Below are 15723 nucleotides of genomic sequence, written 5' to 3'. Positions count from 1 at the left end.
AGATAAAACACCTTGGCTTATTGTCCCAGAGCCCACGTCATGCATAGATCAAAACTGAAACCAATTTAGGTAGAGACATGATCTTGGCCATCAGCCTGGAGCCATGAGCAGTGTCTGCTGGAGGAAACTCTCACATCCTGTTATTCATGGAATGGCAGCTATTTTGTTGGCTCTCCTTTTGCTTTCCAAGCAGTGACTTCAGAAATACTTTCCTTTTTCTGCTAATCCAAACATGCAGATAACTTTGCTCAAAACTTGGAAGTCTGAATACAGCTGCAAAGCTCTGTGCAGACATAGGACCATGGACCTCCAGCATTCCCTTCCACCTCTTGTTCAACCATCCCATGGCACTTTGGGGATATAGGAAACCTTGGTTTATCATGTGTCCTCACAGCAAAGCGCTGTGTTTTCCAGCTCAGACAGTCCAGAGCAGTGGCACAAACACAAAGACGAGAAGTGAGGAAGGGACACATTGGGTTGGCTTTCCAGCTGGCTGATGAAGCCCCTTTTGCCTTCCACCTGAGCCAGATGGGTGATGATGAAGGCCACCTTGCCTTCACCCTTTGCTTCTAGAGGGTAGCGATGCTCTCATTTAGAGTTTGCAGTGGATTGCCAGAGCTGCAGCTCTGGATTCAACCATGAATCCATTGTCCAAAGCCAACTTCTACCCATGCAAATTCTTGGCATCCACAATACCCATCAGTGAGGAGGAATCGTGGAACGTCTCCTTTCCTCTGGTTCAGTCCTACCTAGAAGACCATCAGCAAGCCCTGGCTGCTGCTGGGATGGATTTCACTCCAAACCAGCTCCTGTCTGTCCCAGCATCCCCACTGTCCTTCCCATTGCCGTGGCTGGCAAGACACTCAACTAAAGAATCAGCCACTCTGTGTGCATTTTTATATAATAATATATACCCTTTATATATAAAACATCAGTACAAAACCGCCTGTTCTGTAGCAAGGGGGGGAAGTGAGTGGATAACAACAGATATCGTTGCCATGTCCTTGTCTTCAGGCTCTGGTAGTGTTTGTAGCTAATCACTCCTATGTGTCCCTGCGAGCAGCTGGCATTGGTGCCGAAATTGCCCCCAGCAGATCCCTGAGTTGTGGACGAGGAGATGACCTCTGGACTGGAGATGGAGCTGGAGCCCTTTCCAGAGGTTGCTGGTTCGTGGGTGAATAGCTGGAAGAGAGCAGGAAGGGAGACAAGGTACAGTGGAGGGATACTCGCCTGGGTCTCTGTTTATTGACCCTAAGCAGTGCTACTTTCTGTATTTGGGGTTAAAGCAGCTCTAAGGATGGGACTAGTGTCCAGCTGGCCTTGCTCCTAGCCAAGGAATGGTTGTTACGTGGGGCAGCCTGACTTCAACCCCAGCACCCAAACTCCATCCCTTGTCCCACAGATGTCCTTTACTGGGGCAAGCAGCCTGGACCACGTTGACCATGGCCACCTAGTCCGCATGAGGATGGTCACATCCTATGGGCTTGGGCCACCCATGCGTGTCCTGCTAATGGCCTGGCTCTGTCCCTTGCATCCCATACTGTTAACTTTTCCAGACCTGCTTTGTGCTTGGGTACTTCCCCCTAATTTTGGCTCCCATTTAGGATTTCCATTGCGTTCATGCCACCCTGGGTTGCTCATTGAGCCATGCAATAGGATAACCACTCACCTTCAGGCACCGGAGTGATCTCATCCACTTGTTAAGGCTGAGAAGAGCAGCTACATGTCCCCGGAGCGAAGATGCTCCATGCGAAGGGCAGCTGGGGACTTGGGGATGTGCCCCATGCCGCTGCCACTTGGGGAAGCACCCAGCTTCAAGCATCCTCCTGGCTGGCCGGGCTGGCAGGTACACCAAGGTGCTCAGCATTGGGTGCTCAGCCCGTGGGGATGTCACCGGGTGGCAACATCTCATCATTCTCTGCTGCAGTGGTAGGAGCCACCATGGGGATGGCCGTCACCGCCACCACGTAGTTCTGCCGCGCATGCCTGCAGATGAGAGGGGAGTGTCAACAGTGCCCAGAGGGTCTTCCCCAGCATTCAGGAAAGCAATGGATCTTGTGGAAGGACCACATGGTGCTCAACAAACCTACATTTTCATCCTCCAGTAGCAGAATCCCGCAACACTGACAATGAGCAGAATCGAGAGCCCTAAGGGAGAAGCAAAGCAGATGATGAACGTCTTCCAGTGGATGGCCAAGGGAACAGCTCCACAGAGTCAAAACTACATTATACACAGCTTTGGCAGTGCATTTTCAAGATATCTTCTTTGCCAAGGGAGGAAATTGGGGTGTTGCATGCTGCCCCTCTTGGAAATGTTGCACTCAATCATGGCATAAACCTCACACAGTCCTGAGAGTGATTTTTAGGGTTAAAAAAACCAAAGCAGCTCATTCTTACCATCAACCCAGCAATGCTTACCGATGGAAGAGGCCAAGGTCTGGGTGGAAACTGCCAAAAAAAAAGAGAGAAATAGAGATTTTTATCTGAGGAAGCCTGGGAAATGGGCAGAAATATCAGGAAGAACCTTATTTAAAAGGTTGGAGAGAAGGGGAAAAAGGTATTGAAAAAGAGTATTTGGTGATGGAAACACAGTGCATTCTCTCTCCACCTGCAGCGTGGTCTTCGGGGTTGGTGGGCAGTGGGGTTGTCCTCAGGGCTGTCCCCTCTCCTGGTGTGGGCATCTCTGGTGGTTCGGGCATTGCCGGTGCCATGGATGTCTCTGGTGATGGCACAGGTGCTGCTGCTGGAGTGGTGGTGGTTCCTGTGGATGTAAAACCTTTTAATTTGGGGCAGCACACTCTGGGCACTGCACAATGTTTTAATTAGGACGTGGCAAGGGTGATACATCCCAACTGCTTTGAAATGGGATAATTTCACATGGTTGAGAAAAGGGTAGATGTGGTAGTTAGGGACATGGCTTAGTGGGCATGGTGGGGATGGGTTGGCAGTTGGACTGGATGGTGTTGGAGGTCTTTTCTAACCTTAATGACTCTGTGATACTATTTAGGGACATAGTTTAGTGGGCATGGTGGGGATGGGTTGGCGGTTGGACTGGATGGTCTTAGAGGTATTTCCCAACCTTAATGATTCTATGATTCTCTTTAGGGACACGCCTTAGTGGGCATGGTGGTGATGGGTTGACAGTTGGACCAGACCTTAGTGTATTTTCCAACCTTAATGATTCTACAGTTCCATGACTCTAATTCTATTCAATCATGCAGTCGAACTATTTTGCTTCCCACACCACAATGGTTGAGTTTTTGCCACATTCACCACTTCCTCACCTCTGTCCTCATCTCCTGTCCTCATGGTCAGGAGCTCAGGGCTGAGGGTTTGCAGAGGTAGAGCTGGGTCCCCTTTGAGTAGACACAACAAAGACCATCAACAGCATTGCCACCCTACGTCCTCCTTCACCCCATCCCCATCGCATCCCATCCCTGAGGACACGAGCGAGTACTTACGGATGCACTGCAGCTCAGTGGACGTCCAGACGGGCTTGCCATGGTCAAGGACACACTGGATGAGGGTGGAGGTGCCGGCTTTGCGCTTGTAGCCCAGCTTGCAGGTGTAGCGCAGGCTGGTGTGGAGCAGCACCGCGTCGCCCGCGTCGATGAACGCGTTGGCCACGTCCTTGGGGCGGCCGCATCGCACTGCTACAGAGGGGGGAAATACAAAGGGAGAGGACAACGGGAATGTCAGAGCTGCCTGGATTTTGAGCGGTCCTACGTGGAGCCAGGATTTGGACTCGGTGGTCCTCATGCGTCCCTATCGGTTCTATGATTCTGCGGTTCCGTGATGTGTGGGCTCTCGAGCACCAGGAGTTGCAGAAGTTATGGCCACCAGGAGAAGCTGCAGTTATGGCCAGCCCATGGACAGGAGAATGGCAGGGACAGGAGCATGCTGGCGATGGGGACGGGAACATGATGGCAATGGGGACAGAATCGCAATAGGGATGAAAGCACGATGGCAGTGGGGACAGGAATGGAAGCATGGTGGGGACAGGAGCCACTTCTTGGCATTCCCACCTGCTCCCAGATGCCCTCCAACCCATTGGCATGCCACATCCCACTGACAGCAGCACCACAGCACTATGATGTGCGCTGGTGATGGCCAGTGGACATTGAGCCAGGAGCTGGGAGAAGCCAAAGGGTACATCCAGGCGCTGTCACATGGGTATCCCACACCCTTCCCAACAGCAGGAAGTCCCTATTACACATGAGATAAAACCACAATTAGACAATGGAAAATCCTCTCTAAGGGGATGGATGCACAACCGCTATTAGACACCAGAGAATCCCACCTATGGGAATGCATAGTCACAGTTAGCCCATAGTGGTGCTTTCTGCCCCAAATCATGATCCCAGCTGCATCACTGCTGCTGGGAATGTCATTTGCAGGGCAAGGCACAATGCCTTCAGGGAATGCTTGTCTGCGCTTGGCTTGCTGCTGAGGTCATTTTCTAGCACTACAGAACACTCTCATTTTCCACCATATTGCAGATTCGGCATCAAAAAGGAGCATTAAAGCTATGCCAGAGATTTTTTGGAGGTCATCCAGCTTTATTTCCTGCACTTCCACGAAAACTTTCCAAATCTCATGGAAAGATCTGGGGGGGCCTGTATGGGAAACACGCAGTGCAAAATCCCATTGAGATGCAACTGCTGGGGGTCCATATGGGGAAATCCCATTAAGATGAATCTCCTGGCGGTCCATATGGGAAACACACAGCACAAAATCTCATTGAGATGCATCTCCTGGGGGTCTGTTTGGGGAAATCCCATTGAGATGCATGTCCTGAGGTTCCGTATGGGTTCATGGTGCAGCATCCAGATCCTATGGGTCCTTATGGGCTCACAGTGCAGTACTGGGATCATATGGGTCCTTATCTGTCTGTGGTGCAGCACTTGGATCCTAAAATCACCCCCAGCTTCCACGGATGCTGCTGGGGGACTGCTGCAGGTACCCGGTGGGGGGCAATTGAGGTGCACTGTGGGCATCCCATGGACACCACGAGAGCATCCTGTTCACGCGTGGGTGCAGTACGGGCCCCACGAGGGGAACGTGGAGCTCCTATGTGAAGCACAGCCATGCGGGGAACCCCCTCCCCAGCGCGCAGCGTGGATCCCCACTCCACTACCCACGAGGAAATCGCGGACAGCCGTGGGAGCACGAATGGGACGCGGACACCCCCAGCGGCAAGCCGGGAACTCCGGCAACGCTCTGCTTACCGCTGTCGGAGGCGCTATGGGGCAGCAATAGGGCGAGAGCAGCGCAGAGCAGCAGCAGCCGATCCATGGGCGGTGGTCCCGGGCCGGGCTTGGGGGCTCAGCGCTCCCCGAGGGGTTCCACGCCGCCTCCAAACCGCGATCTGCCGCCGGCCATGGCCTTGCTACTTACTGAACTCCTCCTTTCCTCCTTTCCTCTTTCGCTTTCGGTTTCAGCGCGGGGTGATCGGTGGGGACACGGCGTCCTATAGGGCATGGGGAGGGAGGGGACGGGGGGAGGAGGGAAAGGCGGAGAAGGGTGGTGGAAGTCTGGGGGAGGCGAAGGGGATGCGAGACCCGAAAGGGGTGCGGTAACCAGAGGGGAATGAAGTACCCAAAGGACCCAAAGATGTTAAATTCGAGAGGAAGAATGTGGTGCCGAAAGGGAGGATGCGATACCCACAGAGGGGAAAGATGCAAAACTCGAGGGGAATGCAATACCCAAAGGGGGGAGGATGTAAGAGCGATGCGGTACCCAAATACTGAATGTAATACTGAAAGTGGAGATGCTGCATCCGAAGTGGGGAGGATGCCAAACTCGAGGGATGCAGTACCCAAAGGGGATGCAATGCTGGAGGGAGATGCATTACTCCCAGAGGATGCAATAGTGTGTTGTGTGAGGAGGATGTGATATCCAAAGTAGAGATGCAATGGAAAAGGGTGGGAGATGGGATGTCATACTGATGGGAAATACATTGACCCAGTGTTATCAGGTATGTAGCTGGGAAGAGGGAAGAGTTTCACATTCGCTTGGGACAAAAGGCAACACAAAGATCTCTAGCACAAAAGGTGAAAGTCTTGCCTAAATCCAAAGTCTAGACCAGACAAGATGGATTCAGGTGGGATGAGGCATCAGGGGATGCATTACCTCAGAGGAAATGTAATATTGGGATGGATGGAATACCCAGGAAGGGGAGGATGTGGTACCCAGGATGGGATGTGGTGCTTGGGATGGGATGCAGTACCAAAAGTGGAATGCAGAACCCGGGGATGGATGCAGTACCACTGTGATGCAGTAACTGGGGGGGGGATGCAGTTCCTAGTAGGGAATGATGAAGTCTTTAGCCTGGGGATGGGCTGCCCAAGGGAAATGGGGTACCATGGAGCAATGCAATTCCCCTGGTGCCCTGGGGAATCTGGTTGGATCCAATGCCAAAAACCTCTAATACTCTGGTTGGGTAACTCTCATACCAAACTCTCAATAAAAACTCTCTTTGGTTGGGTTGCACTGGGTTGGAGTGGGCTGGGTTACATTGGGTCGGGCTGGATTGTGTTGGGGTTGGGTTGGGTGGAAGACCTCATGGATGCAGATGTCAGAGGCTGGAGCTGGAGTCTCCTGGTGCCAAACTGGAAATGAAGCCATGATCCAAGGTCCTGGAAGATGTCCATACAAGAAATCCTCCCCAGAAGATCTCATGGCTCCATGCTTTGTGTGCCTCCAAGTCCTTTTCCACTGACCACAACTCACTCCGTCTTGCCAGGTGAATATTGGCAAGAACATCTTTATAACTACCAAAGGGGAGGGTATTTGAAGGATAACTTTTAATGTCCAACGAGAAATCCTTCATGGGAAGCAGCTAAATTATTAACATTTGACGACCGCTATGGTGGCATAGTATCGTGTTACCAACCAGTAGCTCAATTATTAAACCCTTCCAAATATATTTCACAAAGAGCAATACACAAGACTGGAAATTTTGATAACTGGTTTTATATCCCCAAGATTCGCTGCCAGAAATATTCAGGGTCCTGCAGATCAAAATGCTGTACCAATTACACGCTAATTAAGTGAGATCTGAGATCTCCTGAAGCTCCGTGTTTAAAGGCACTCCACTGTGGACTGAACACAGTCTTTAACCTGTGAACTCTGGTCAGGTCAGGATTTCGCATGAGTGTTATGAAGAACAATCAGTGGGTTAGAGTCCACCAGCAATAAATAGTTGAGGGTAACAATGCTGGGATTTGGTATGGGAGATCCTTCTGGCTTGAGAAATTTTCACCCTTCCTCTGAAAGCACCCATTCAAAAAAAAACCCTAAAACAATATTTTCGTAACTGATCCTGAAGGGCTATTTTTGGTAATGCTTATAAAAACAAACCATGTAGCTATGAAAACTTTATTGGATAATGTGAGCAACATAGGAGGGTTTCTATTAAACAAGCTGGAAAAACGCACTGCTTGGGAATGTCTTATTTCCCATAGGAGGCTTTTCTAAAAAAAATCAGAGCTACCAGAGTTCAATTTTGGGCATCAATCTACCGTAAGGAAGCTCTTTGTGTGCTGAACGCCACACAAGGCATTAAAGGATCCTTCTCACTTTGCCCTACCCACCAAGACAACAGTGTTACCCTAGAGCATCCCTAACCATGGGTTATGGAGATAGCCTGGGGCTGAGCTCACATTTTGTATTTTCAAAGGGCTTCACCACCCCTAAAAACATAAGGGCTGTCTTTGGTAGCATCTGAAAAGCAATTTTCAGGCTTTCTTGCCTTTGGGGAAGGTCAGACATAAATAGTTGATGAGTATTTTGCCTCATCTGATGACTCTATTGTGTTTTGCAGCTGGTGTTTATTTGTTTCTCCTTGGATGGAGTAAGACTGTACTGTTGACTACGACTCTTACGCTGAAGATTTTGGGGTAAGAAAAGCTGGATTCAGACCAGGACTAGTGATGCATCCATGATTCTATGTCTTTGGAGATGCACTGCTTGTTCCAGGATGCCGAGCAGCTTTCTTTTTGGGGGGTAAAAATACCCCATTGGGTATATTTTCCAGCTAAAATCAACCCAAATTGTTGTTTATGAAGGGACAACAAATCTGCTTTTGTAGTTTTTTGGGGCGTTCATCCAGGAATTATTTCATTACTTAGAAATTCTGAGCTACATGTTCCTGCACTGAGTGCGTATCACCACTGGGAATTTGAGATCATCATTCAACGCCCTAACCTTTGGGGAATATTTGAGGTCATTAATGAGGAATAGATGGCGTATCCGATGGTAGTAAGCACCAAAAGTTTCTAGAAACACTTTGTACAGATCAGATTGGCACACTGGGCTGATTTCCCATCAAATCGATTTAATTGATTTAATTTTATCTTATCTCATTTTAGCATATACCCCTTCTCTTCCAAAGCAGTGACACCTGGAAAAAATTCACAATAAGCCACTTTAAAAATATATATATATTCAGTTGTTTTCTTTTCCAGGAAGTGATTACAATGCTTATAATTTTGCCATATGGCAGTGACAATACTATTGAGCCTCTCTAATGAAAGAAGGAGTTGATTTTCTGGTGCCACGATGACGATTAGTCATGCTGTAGTTACACCCAATTAAGGCAGCAAATGTGCAATGCAGGTGTGAGGTCTGAAGTGGCAGAAGTCAGCATGACCCACACCTGTGAGATGGTGCTAAATGGGGTTACCTGACAGTACTTCTACCCAGGCATGTATAAATGCAAGATAACTTAATCCTATGGGTGCTACAAGTGACTTAATATGCTAAATTTGATGATGAAGGAGAAGAAGAGGGGAAGGAGGGTGATGGTGATGGTGATGGTGATGGTGATGGTGATGGTGATGGTGATGGTGATGGTGATGGTGATGGTGATGGTGATGGTGATGGTGGTGATGGTGATGGTGGTGGTGATGGTGATGGTGATGGTGATGGTGATGATGATGATGATGATGATGATGAGGAGGAGGAGGAGGAGGAGGAGGAGGAGGGTGGTGGTGGTGGTGATGATGAAGAAGAGGAGGAAGAGGAGGGGGTGGTAGTGATGATGATGAAGATGATGGAGAAGAAGAGGAGGATGGTGATGGTTGTTGTGATGAAGATGAAAGATGGGAAGAGGAGGAGGAGAGTGGTAGTGATAGTGATGATGAAGGAGGAGAGAGAGGAAGAGGACGAGGAGGGTGGTGGTGGTGGTGATGGTGATGAACGAGGAGAGAGAAGAGGAGGAGGACCGTGGTGGTGGTGAGGAGAAGGGAGATGATGGTTACGAGGGTGATGTGGGTGAGGAAGAGGAGCAGAAGGAGCAAAAGAAAGATGAAGCTGATGATGAGGAGCTGAAGGATGGTGATGGTGGTGACTGAGGTGAGGAAGAGCAGAATGTAGAATCATAGAAGCATGTTGAGGAGGAGGAGAAAGAAGAAGCCAGCATCAATGACAACACAATGATTAGCATTGTAGGAAAGACCATTTTCTGCTAGGAGCTAAAATACACCGCATGAAACCCACATTCATTTGTTATAGGATTTATGCATTTATGTTGATGCATCTTAAAAACTTGGTATTCCTGGCTGAATGTTGGCAGAATTCATACAAATGGGTTTCGCTGCCCAGAGGAATACCCCCATCACAGCCAAGCAGGAGGGTGTGAGCCTGTAACATCACAGGAAAGCATCCTACCTTTCCCAAAGCTGCTCCTGATCTGGATGAGAAGAATTGCTCCATGCTGGAGTTCAGCATGACTTCACTGCTGAGGAATCCTTCAGGAGAAGAGGAAGACCTGGCGCTGCATGGCTCGGTGGGGATCTCCGCTGGGATTTTTTGGAAATTCAGCTTTGTTTCCATTTTGTTTGGGAAAGTACCTATGAGACCACAAATGGGGTTTCTGTCTCAGGGTTGCTTGGGGTTTTATCCCCTGGGATTCCTGGAATTCTCCCTTTCTAAAGTTATTCATGATAAGCGTTGCAACCTTTTCTCAAAGAAAACACAGGTTTCAGTCACAAAACTTGAATTTGTGCTACCATATCAGAGTCCTGGGGGGAATGAAAGACTTACAATGGAACAGCCAACCACAATCACATTGATTAGTCTGAGTGGTCACAAGGGGATGGACTGGATGATCTTATTGGTCTTTCCAGCCTTAATGACTCTATTATTCTATGATGGAACACGAGGCTGTAGCACTTCAGCTAGAGGCTTGCATAAGCTTTTATTGCCCTCCATAAGCTATCAAGTGAAAGAGCTCATTACAGAGCCAGAGCCTGTGGAACACTCCAAGTTAGCTATTTAGAGGTTGTTACTCAACACCCTATTTTCAGAGCTCGCTCTTTAATCCAACTATTACATTTCATATGTTGGGTTTATATTTACCCTTTCTGCATCGTACCGTCCTGGAGAGGATTAAGCAAATCCCAGTGTTCCTCAAAACTAGTGAGCAGCCACAACCTTATGGGTTTTATTCCGTGTGTAACAGCTTCAATAATAAATATATATTGCTAAGTGAGATCATGCAGAACTGTAGGTAAAAAGGGATTTAACTGGGAGACAGATTGCACTGACCATGTCTTTTTGAGTACTTTTAACTGAGGAATGCTGTCCTGGAAGATGATGAACTTAAGACACTCTCTTGCACCACAGGAACAAAGTGTTTGGAGTATAGACTTTGGCTTGAAACAGCAAAATCATGTTAATGAACTAAGTTCAGAGATGAAGTTCAGAGTTTCAGAAAAAGAATTACAAGAATTCCTGAAAATAACAGAAAAGTCCCGGACTCAACTCGTTTTTTGTGAATCTGTACTTGGAAGTGTGGCACTTAGGGACATGGTTCAGTGGGCATGGTGGGGATGGGTTGGGGATGGACTTGATGATCTTAGTGGTCTTTTCCAACCTTAATGATTCTGTGATTCTATCATTCCTTTTGGGTTTAATTCCATGCGCAACATTGAATGCTTCAACATTCTTTCTTCGGATTTAGACATTCCCAGCAAAAAATTGCCCTGTGGAATAACCCAAATTGGAAGGGACCCACAGAGATCATCGAGTCCAACTTCCTCTACAGCTCATTCGCAAAGAAAAATCAGAAGGCTGAAGTGGCCCCAGAGAACAAAGAGTCCTTCTTGTTCTGCATGTTTATGCTGCTCAGAAGTATTATTGCAATTCATTTGGTCCGTGCATCCACCACTTGAATTTTCCCCAACAGAAGGTTGTATACAATCACATGAAAATAAATGCAGTACAAGGGTTTGTATAAATTTATCATACATAAGAAACAGTTGAAACTTTCTGCTGAAGGAATACATCTTGTTCTTGACTTGCCTTTGCTGGGTTGCGTGAGAAAGGAGAATCAGAAATACTCTAAGTGTAATCTGTCTGCCTTCATTACGTGACTCAAAAGCAAAACGTGATGGCATTACCTGACATCGTATTATCCAGATGATGCAAACTCAAGAGAATGGAGAGGGTAGCAACTCTGGATGCTCAGACATAAGGAACAACTAAGAAAGCAATCCAGACAGGCAGATATGTAACCAAAAAACCAGGTCATCGTATTTCTTGTGGATCATAGAATGGCTTTGGTTGGAAGGAACCTCATCCTGAGGAATCAGTAGCAGCACAGCACTTCAGAATTGATCCATGACAGTGCCTGGGATATCCAACCAGATAAACACATACATGACACAGCTCAAACAGCCCCAGCTGAAGGCAAACAGCTCAAGCCGGTCCTTTTCAAACAGATTCACAGATGTTCTCCCTCCAGCTGGTTAATTGGGTCATTGGATTATGAAACTAAGCTCTGTGGTCCTGCTGTGCTAATAAGAGCAGCTGTAGTGCATTATGCTTAGCTCTTCTGGCTGCATCCCAGCTGACTCTGTGTGTCACTACAACACCCTGTTGGAAGGAACACCTATCATGGAGAAGTCTGGAAACCATTTTTTTTTCCTCTGATTCTCCTCATTCTTTAAAGCAGCACTCTAAAAAATAGGAAGCCACAAACAATTAGAAAAGTGGTTTAAATGTAAGAGTGTATAGGAAGACTATGAAGGTGTTGGAAGGGGACCACAGCACATAGGAGGACAGGAGGTTTGCTCTTGGGTAGCTGAGATGGTGCAGTGGTCAAAGGAGAATAGTGGAAAGGACTAAAAGAGAGGTTAGTCACGGGGATAGGAAGATTTCATAGAACAATAGAATGGTTGGTTTGGAAGGGACCTCCAAGGTCATAGAACAATAGAATGATTGGGTTGGAAGGGACCTCAGAGATCACAGAACAACAGAATGGTTGGGTTGGAAGGGTCCTTAAAGATCATCTAGTTCCAACCCCCATGCCATGGGCAGAGTTGCCAATCAACACAAGAAAAGGAATGATGGTGGCTATGGAGAGAGGCCAGAAGAAGAAAAATCTGAACACAAAAATGGTGAAGTGGGGTGGCAATTTGTTTATTTTCATGGGCAGAGAAGCTGTTGTTTGGCGGTGGGGATGGCAAAAGAAAGGGGAGAGGGTTTGGGAACGGGAATGTGAGGAAAACATCCCAGTTTAGTAATTGGTTGAAGATCAGAATTGTTTGTTTTTTTTAAGGAGACGCAAAGTATTATCCAGAGGAAAATTGCAGCATCACATATCTTAAGCTTGAGCAGTTCTAATGTTCTTTCACAAAGAAAAAGACAGTTTCTAAGGTTGTGGTTTAATGGTGAGAAAAATCTAGCTTAAAAATATCTGAACTGAATCGAAGCCTACTGCAACTGTATGACTCAGTATAAGCCCAGTGTGTTGATTTAAGTTGGTTCTAAAAATGACGTTGGATCTCCATGTGTTAGTAGCTCCTGTGCCAGGATTGGGTGTTGTTAGTTACTCCCAGCTAGCAAAGGGAATAAGAGCAAAGCAGTGGTGCTAGCGAAAGAAACGTTTATTCACCCTTCGTTCAGATAGCACTGGTAGTGCTGATAACGGAGCAGTGCACAGCTCTGAGGTTAATAATTGCTGAATCACAGCCTGGGGAGAACGAAAATAAACGAATGGAAAGTTTTGATTGGAACATTTTCCGACTGTGAATTTCTTTTAAATATAAGCCGACAAATGGGAGTGTTCCTCAGACTTGTTTCTATCTTTGTTGTAGGTGCATGTCATTCCATGTGAGGCCTAGCACAACGATTACAACCCTTTATTTGGCATGCGTACATCAATTGCCTCATGAAACTACATTCTCCTTTCTGTTATAAATGAAGCCCAGACAAGATGCTTTATTCTAAGACACCCAATGTTCAGGAAGATTGATTCTGCCCTGCAGTCAGCAGCCATCCACACACCTTGCCTGCACTTGCCGTATACATCAAATGACAATATATTTTTAATAAAGCTCCGTATTTGCCCATGCTAATTAATACTGTGGGCAGAGACTCCAGCACCAGAGCTGTAGCAGGTGACACAGGGATGTTGATGGCCCCGTGGTTACTGCATGGCCTTGGGCATACCCTCTGTAGTGGTAACAGTAGTGGAACAGAAAAGGAATGGAATAGGAATGGAATGGAAAAGAAATAGGAATAAAATAGGAATAGAATGGAATAGGGATGAAAAAGAAACAGGAATAGGAACAGGAATAGTGTAGGAATGGAGTGGAATAGGAGTGGAATAGGAATGGGAATGAGAATGGGAACAGAAATGGAAAGGAATAGAATAGAATAGAACAGAACAGAACAGAATGGAACTACAGAATAGGAGTAGGAGTAGGAGTAGAGTAGTTCAGATAGAAAGGATCTACAAAGATCATTGAGTTCAACTGCCTGACCACTTCAGGGCTGATCAAGAGTGAAAGCATGTCACTGAGGGCATTAGCCTCTTGAACACTGATGGGCATGGGGCATCAATCATCTCACTAGAAGTACCTGTTCCAGTGTTTGACTATCCTCATGGTAAAGAAATCTCCCCGCTTTTGGCCAGATGGCCATGCACCTCAAATGCAGGTTCCTTCCTTCTGAGCTACTCTCCATCCACTCGTCTCCATCTGTACCCATGTCCGGCACTGAACTTCATGCTGTTGATGATTGCTCGGCGTGGTGCCTCTAGCTTGGCTGCAAGCACTGGGGGCAACGTGTCAAGTAGCCATGCTTCTCTCCCATGTCCAGAGGGGAAAAAATCCTTGGGGCCAATTGTCTTTCTCATGAAGAGTTGTATCTTCCCTTGAAGTTGTGCCAGGCTGGAGAACAGCTGCAATGTGGAATAAAAGTTTTGCCAAATGCCAGCTCTGCATTTCTCATCCAGATCAAACATTTGAAGATGCATGTTGTTTAGTGAGGTTTTAGAAACTTCTAAACAGCCTGAGGGGGCTCAAATGATAAAAGCCATTGGGTTTTTGAATGTAGCAAGCACCTTCATCCATCTGCCAAAAGAAATGTAAACGGTGCTGAGGTTTCTGATGGAACAAACTTTCTGAATCACTTTAGTGGTCACAGTAATCAGAGTTTGAGGCTCTTCATCATGCTGTTTATTTTACAGCACTAGCAATCATTCTTCATACTTAATAAACACAACTAAATTATCTCAATTGGAGATGTCGAGGATGGCCTGAAAAGTGAAAGATAAAGCATGGGAAAGGAAAAGCAGATAACTGAAGATGTCAATCAGCGGTAATCGTGACCGTTTTTAGCTTGTTTTCTTCTTGTGGATTTTGCCATTCTAGGAAAAAAAAAATAGTAACTCATCCATCACTCCAGTCTATTTACTTTGCTATTGGAAAACAATAAGATTTGAACTTATTATCCGGAAATTCTTCAGGAAAAAGAAGTAGTATTTCAGCAGCTGGCCCTACTGCCAATGGAGTATTTGAGTTGGACATGTCAGAAATGGCCACTCCACTCTTTGTGTCTTGTCCAAAATTTCCTAACCTTCTGGCTCAGAACTGGCTGCACCTCAGCAACCCAAAAAAGAACTATGGTTAAGTGTAAATATCAGTGTGTTACTGAACAATGACCTTGATAACGTCCTTTCTGTGAAAAATCCCATGTAAAGGTAAGCAGATAGCACTATAAGCAGAAATCAAGAAATTGTGATGAAATAAAGATCTTCATGAACTATGTTGATAAAATGTGAAGAAAAGTTTGACTTTGAGAAGAAATTTGTTTACAAATGTTTTCCGCTGGGAACCATCTGGAGCAAGTAGCTAGGAGTGGGAAGAGGATGTGGGTTTTGGAATGCTCCTCACTTAAACAGTACACAACAAACCCACAGCAGAAGATTCTGTAGGGTCGAAGTTGAGACATTTTAGTGATGCTGCCAGGAAAAGACATTCCCAGCACATCTTTGCTGTTTGTTTTGCCTTTGCACTATCACCTTGGTTGTGCAACTAAGTTGGCTGTTAGCAGCCAAGTGCAGAGAACATGGAAAAAAACACATGCTGGCTTAACAAACAAACAAAAATGAAACAAGCAAGCAAACCGATCCATTCCAATCCTATCCCACTCCAATCTTATTCCATTCCTATTCCGTTGCCTAAGAGATGATGTCAAAAAATCTTAGAGCCTTTACCTCCTTCATGGCTGGTAGCACATCATGCTATCATATTCCTACACTGCAAAACAGAGATAACAAGAGTCTAAACATGGAAGTTTAGAGGTTGAGGAAAGACATCTAGTGGATGTCTGTATCTCCAAGTGGGATGCTTGGTCCTTGTGCAACATCTCCATCCCTCTCCCTCTTTCACATTCTACTCAATAAAGAAGAAATCTGGATGACCATCTAAG

At 46.5% G+C, this 15723-nt stretch overlaps 1 protein-coding gene across 3 annotated transcripts; it reads right to left on the bottom strand.

Moving 5' to 3' along the window:
- On the bottom strand, positions 52 to 6222 carry LOC110392215 (interleukin-15 receptor subunit alpha-like). 3 transcript variants are annotated; one of them, XM_021384271.1, is made up of 8 exons: positions 6133 to 6222; positions 3462 to 5470; positions 3285 to 3356; positions 2609 to 2761; positions 2419 to 2448; positions 2091 to 2148; positions 1670 to 1986; positions 52 to 1182 (listed from the first exon to the last, which is right to left on the bottom strand). In XM_021384271.1, the coding sequence occupies exons 2-7, from the start codon at positions 3757 to 3759 to the stop codon at positions 1875 to 1877; spliced, it is 723 nt and encodes a 240-aa protein (XP_021239946.1). In that variant the 5' UTR covers positions 3760 to 5470; positions 6133 to 6222; the 3' UTR covers positions 52 to 1182; positions 1670 to 1874. The 3 variants fall into 3 exon arrangements, with proteins under 3 accessions (XP_021239946.1, XP_021239947.1, XP_021239948.1); XM_021384272.1 differs by lacking the exon at positions 6133 to 6222 and having other exon boundaries at positions 3462 to 3653; positions 5229 to 5460; XM_021384273.1 differs by lacking the exons at positions 3285 to 3356; positions 6133 to 6222 and having other exon boundaries at positions 3462 to 5541.

This window comes from Numida meleagris, chromosome 1 (assembly GCF_002078875.1).
Source record: "Numida meleagris isolate 19003 breed g44 Domestic line chromosome 1, NumMel1.0, whole genome shotgun sequence".
NCBI classification, from domain to species: domain Eukaryota; kingdom Metazoa; phylum Chordata; class Aves; order Galliformes; family Numididae; genus Numida; species Numida meleagris.
The sequence above is the reverse complement of the archived record's forward strand: the minus strand, read 5'-3'. Positions and strand labels throughout refer to the sequence as shown.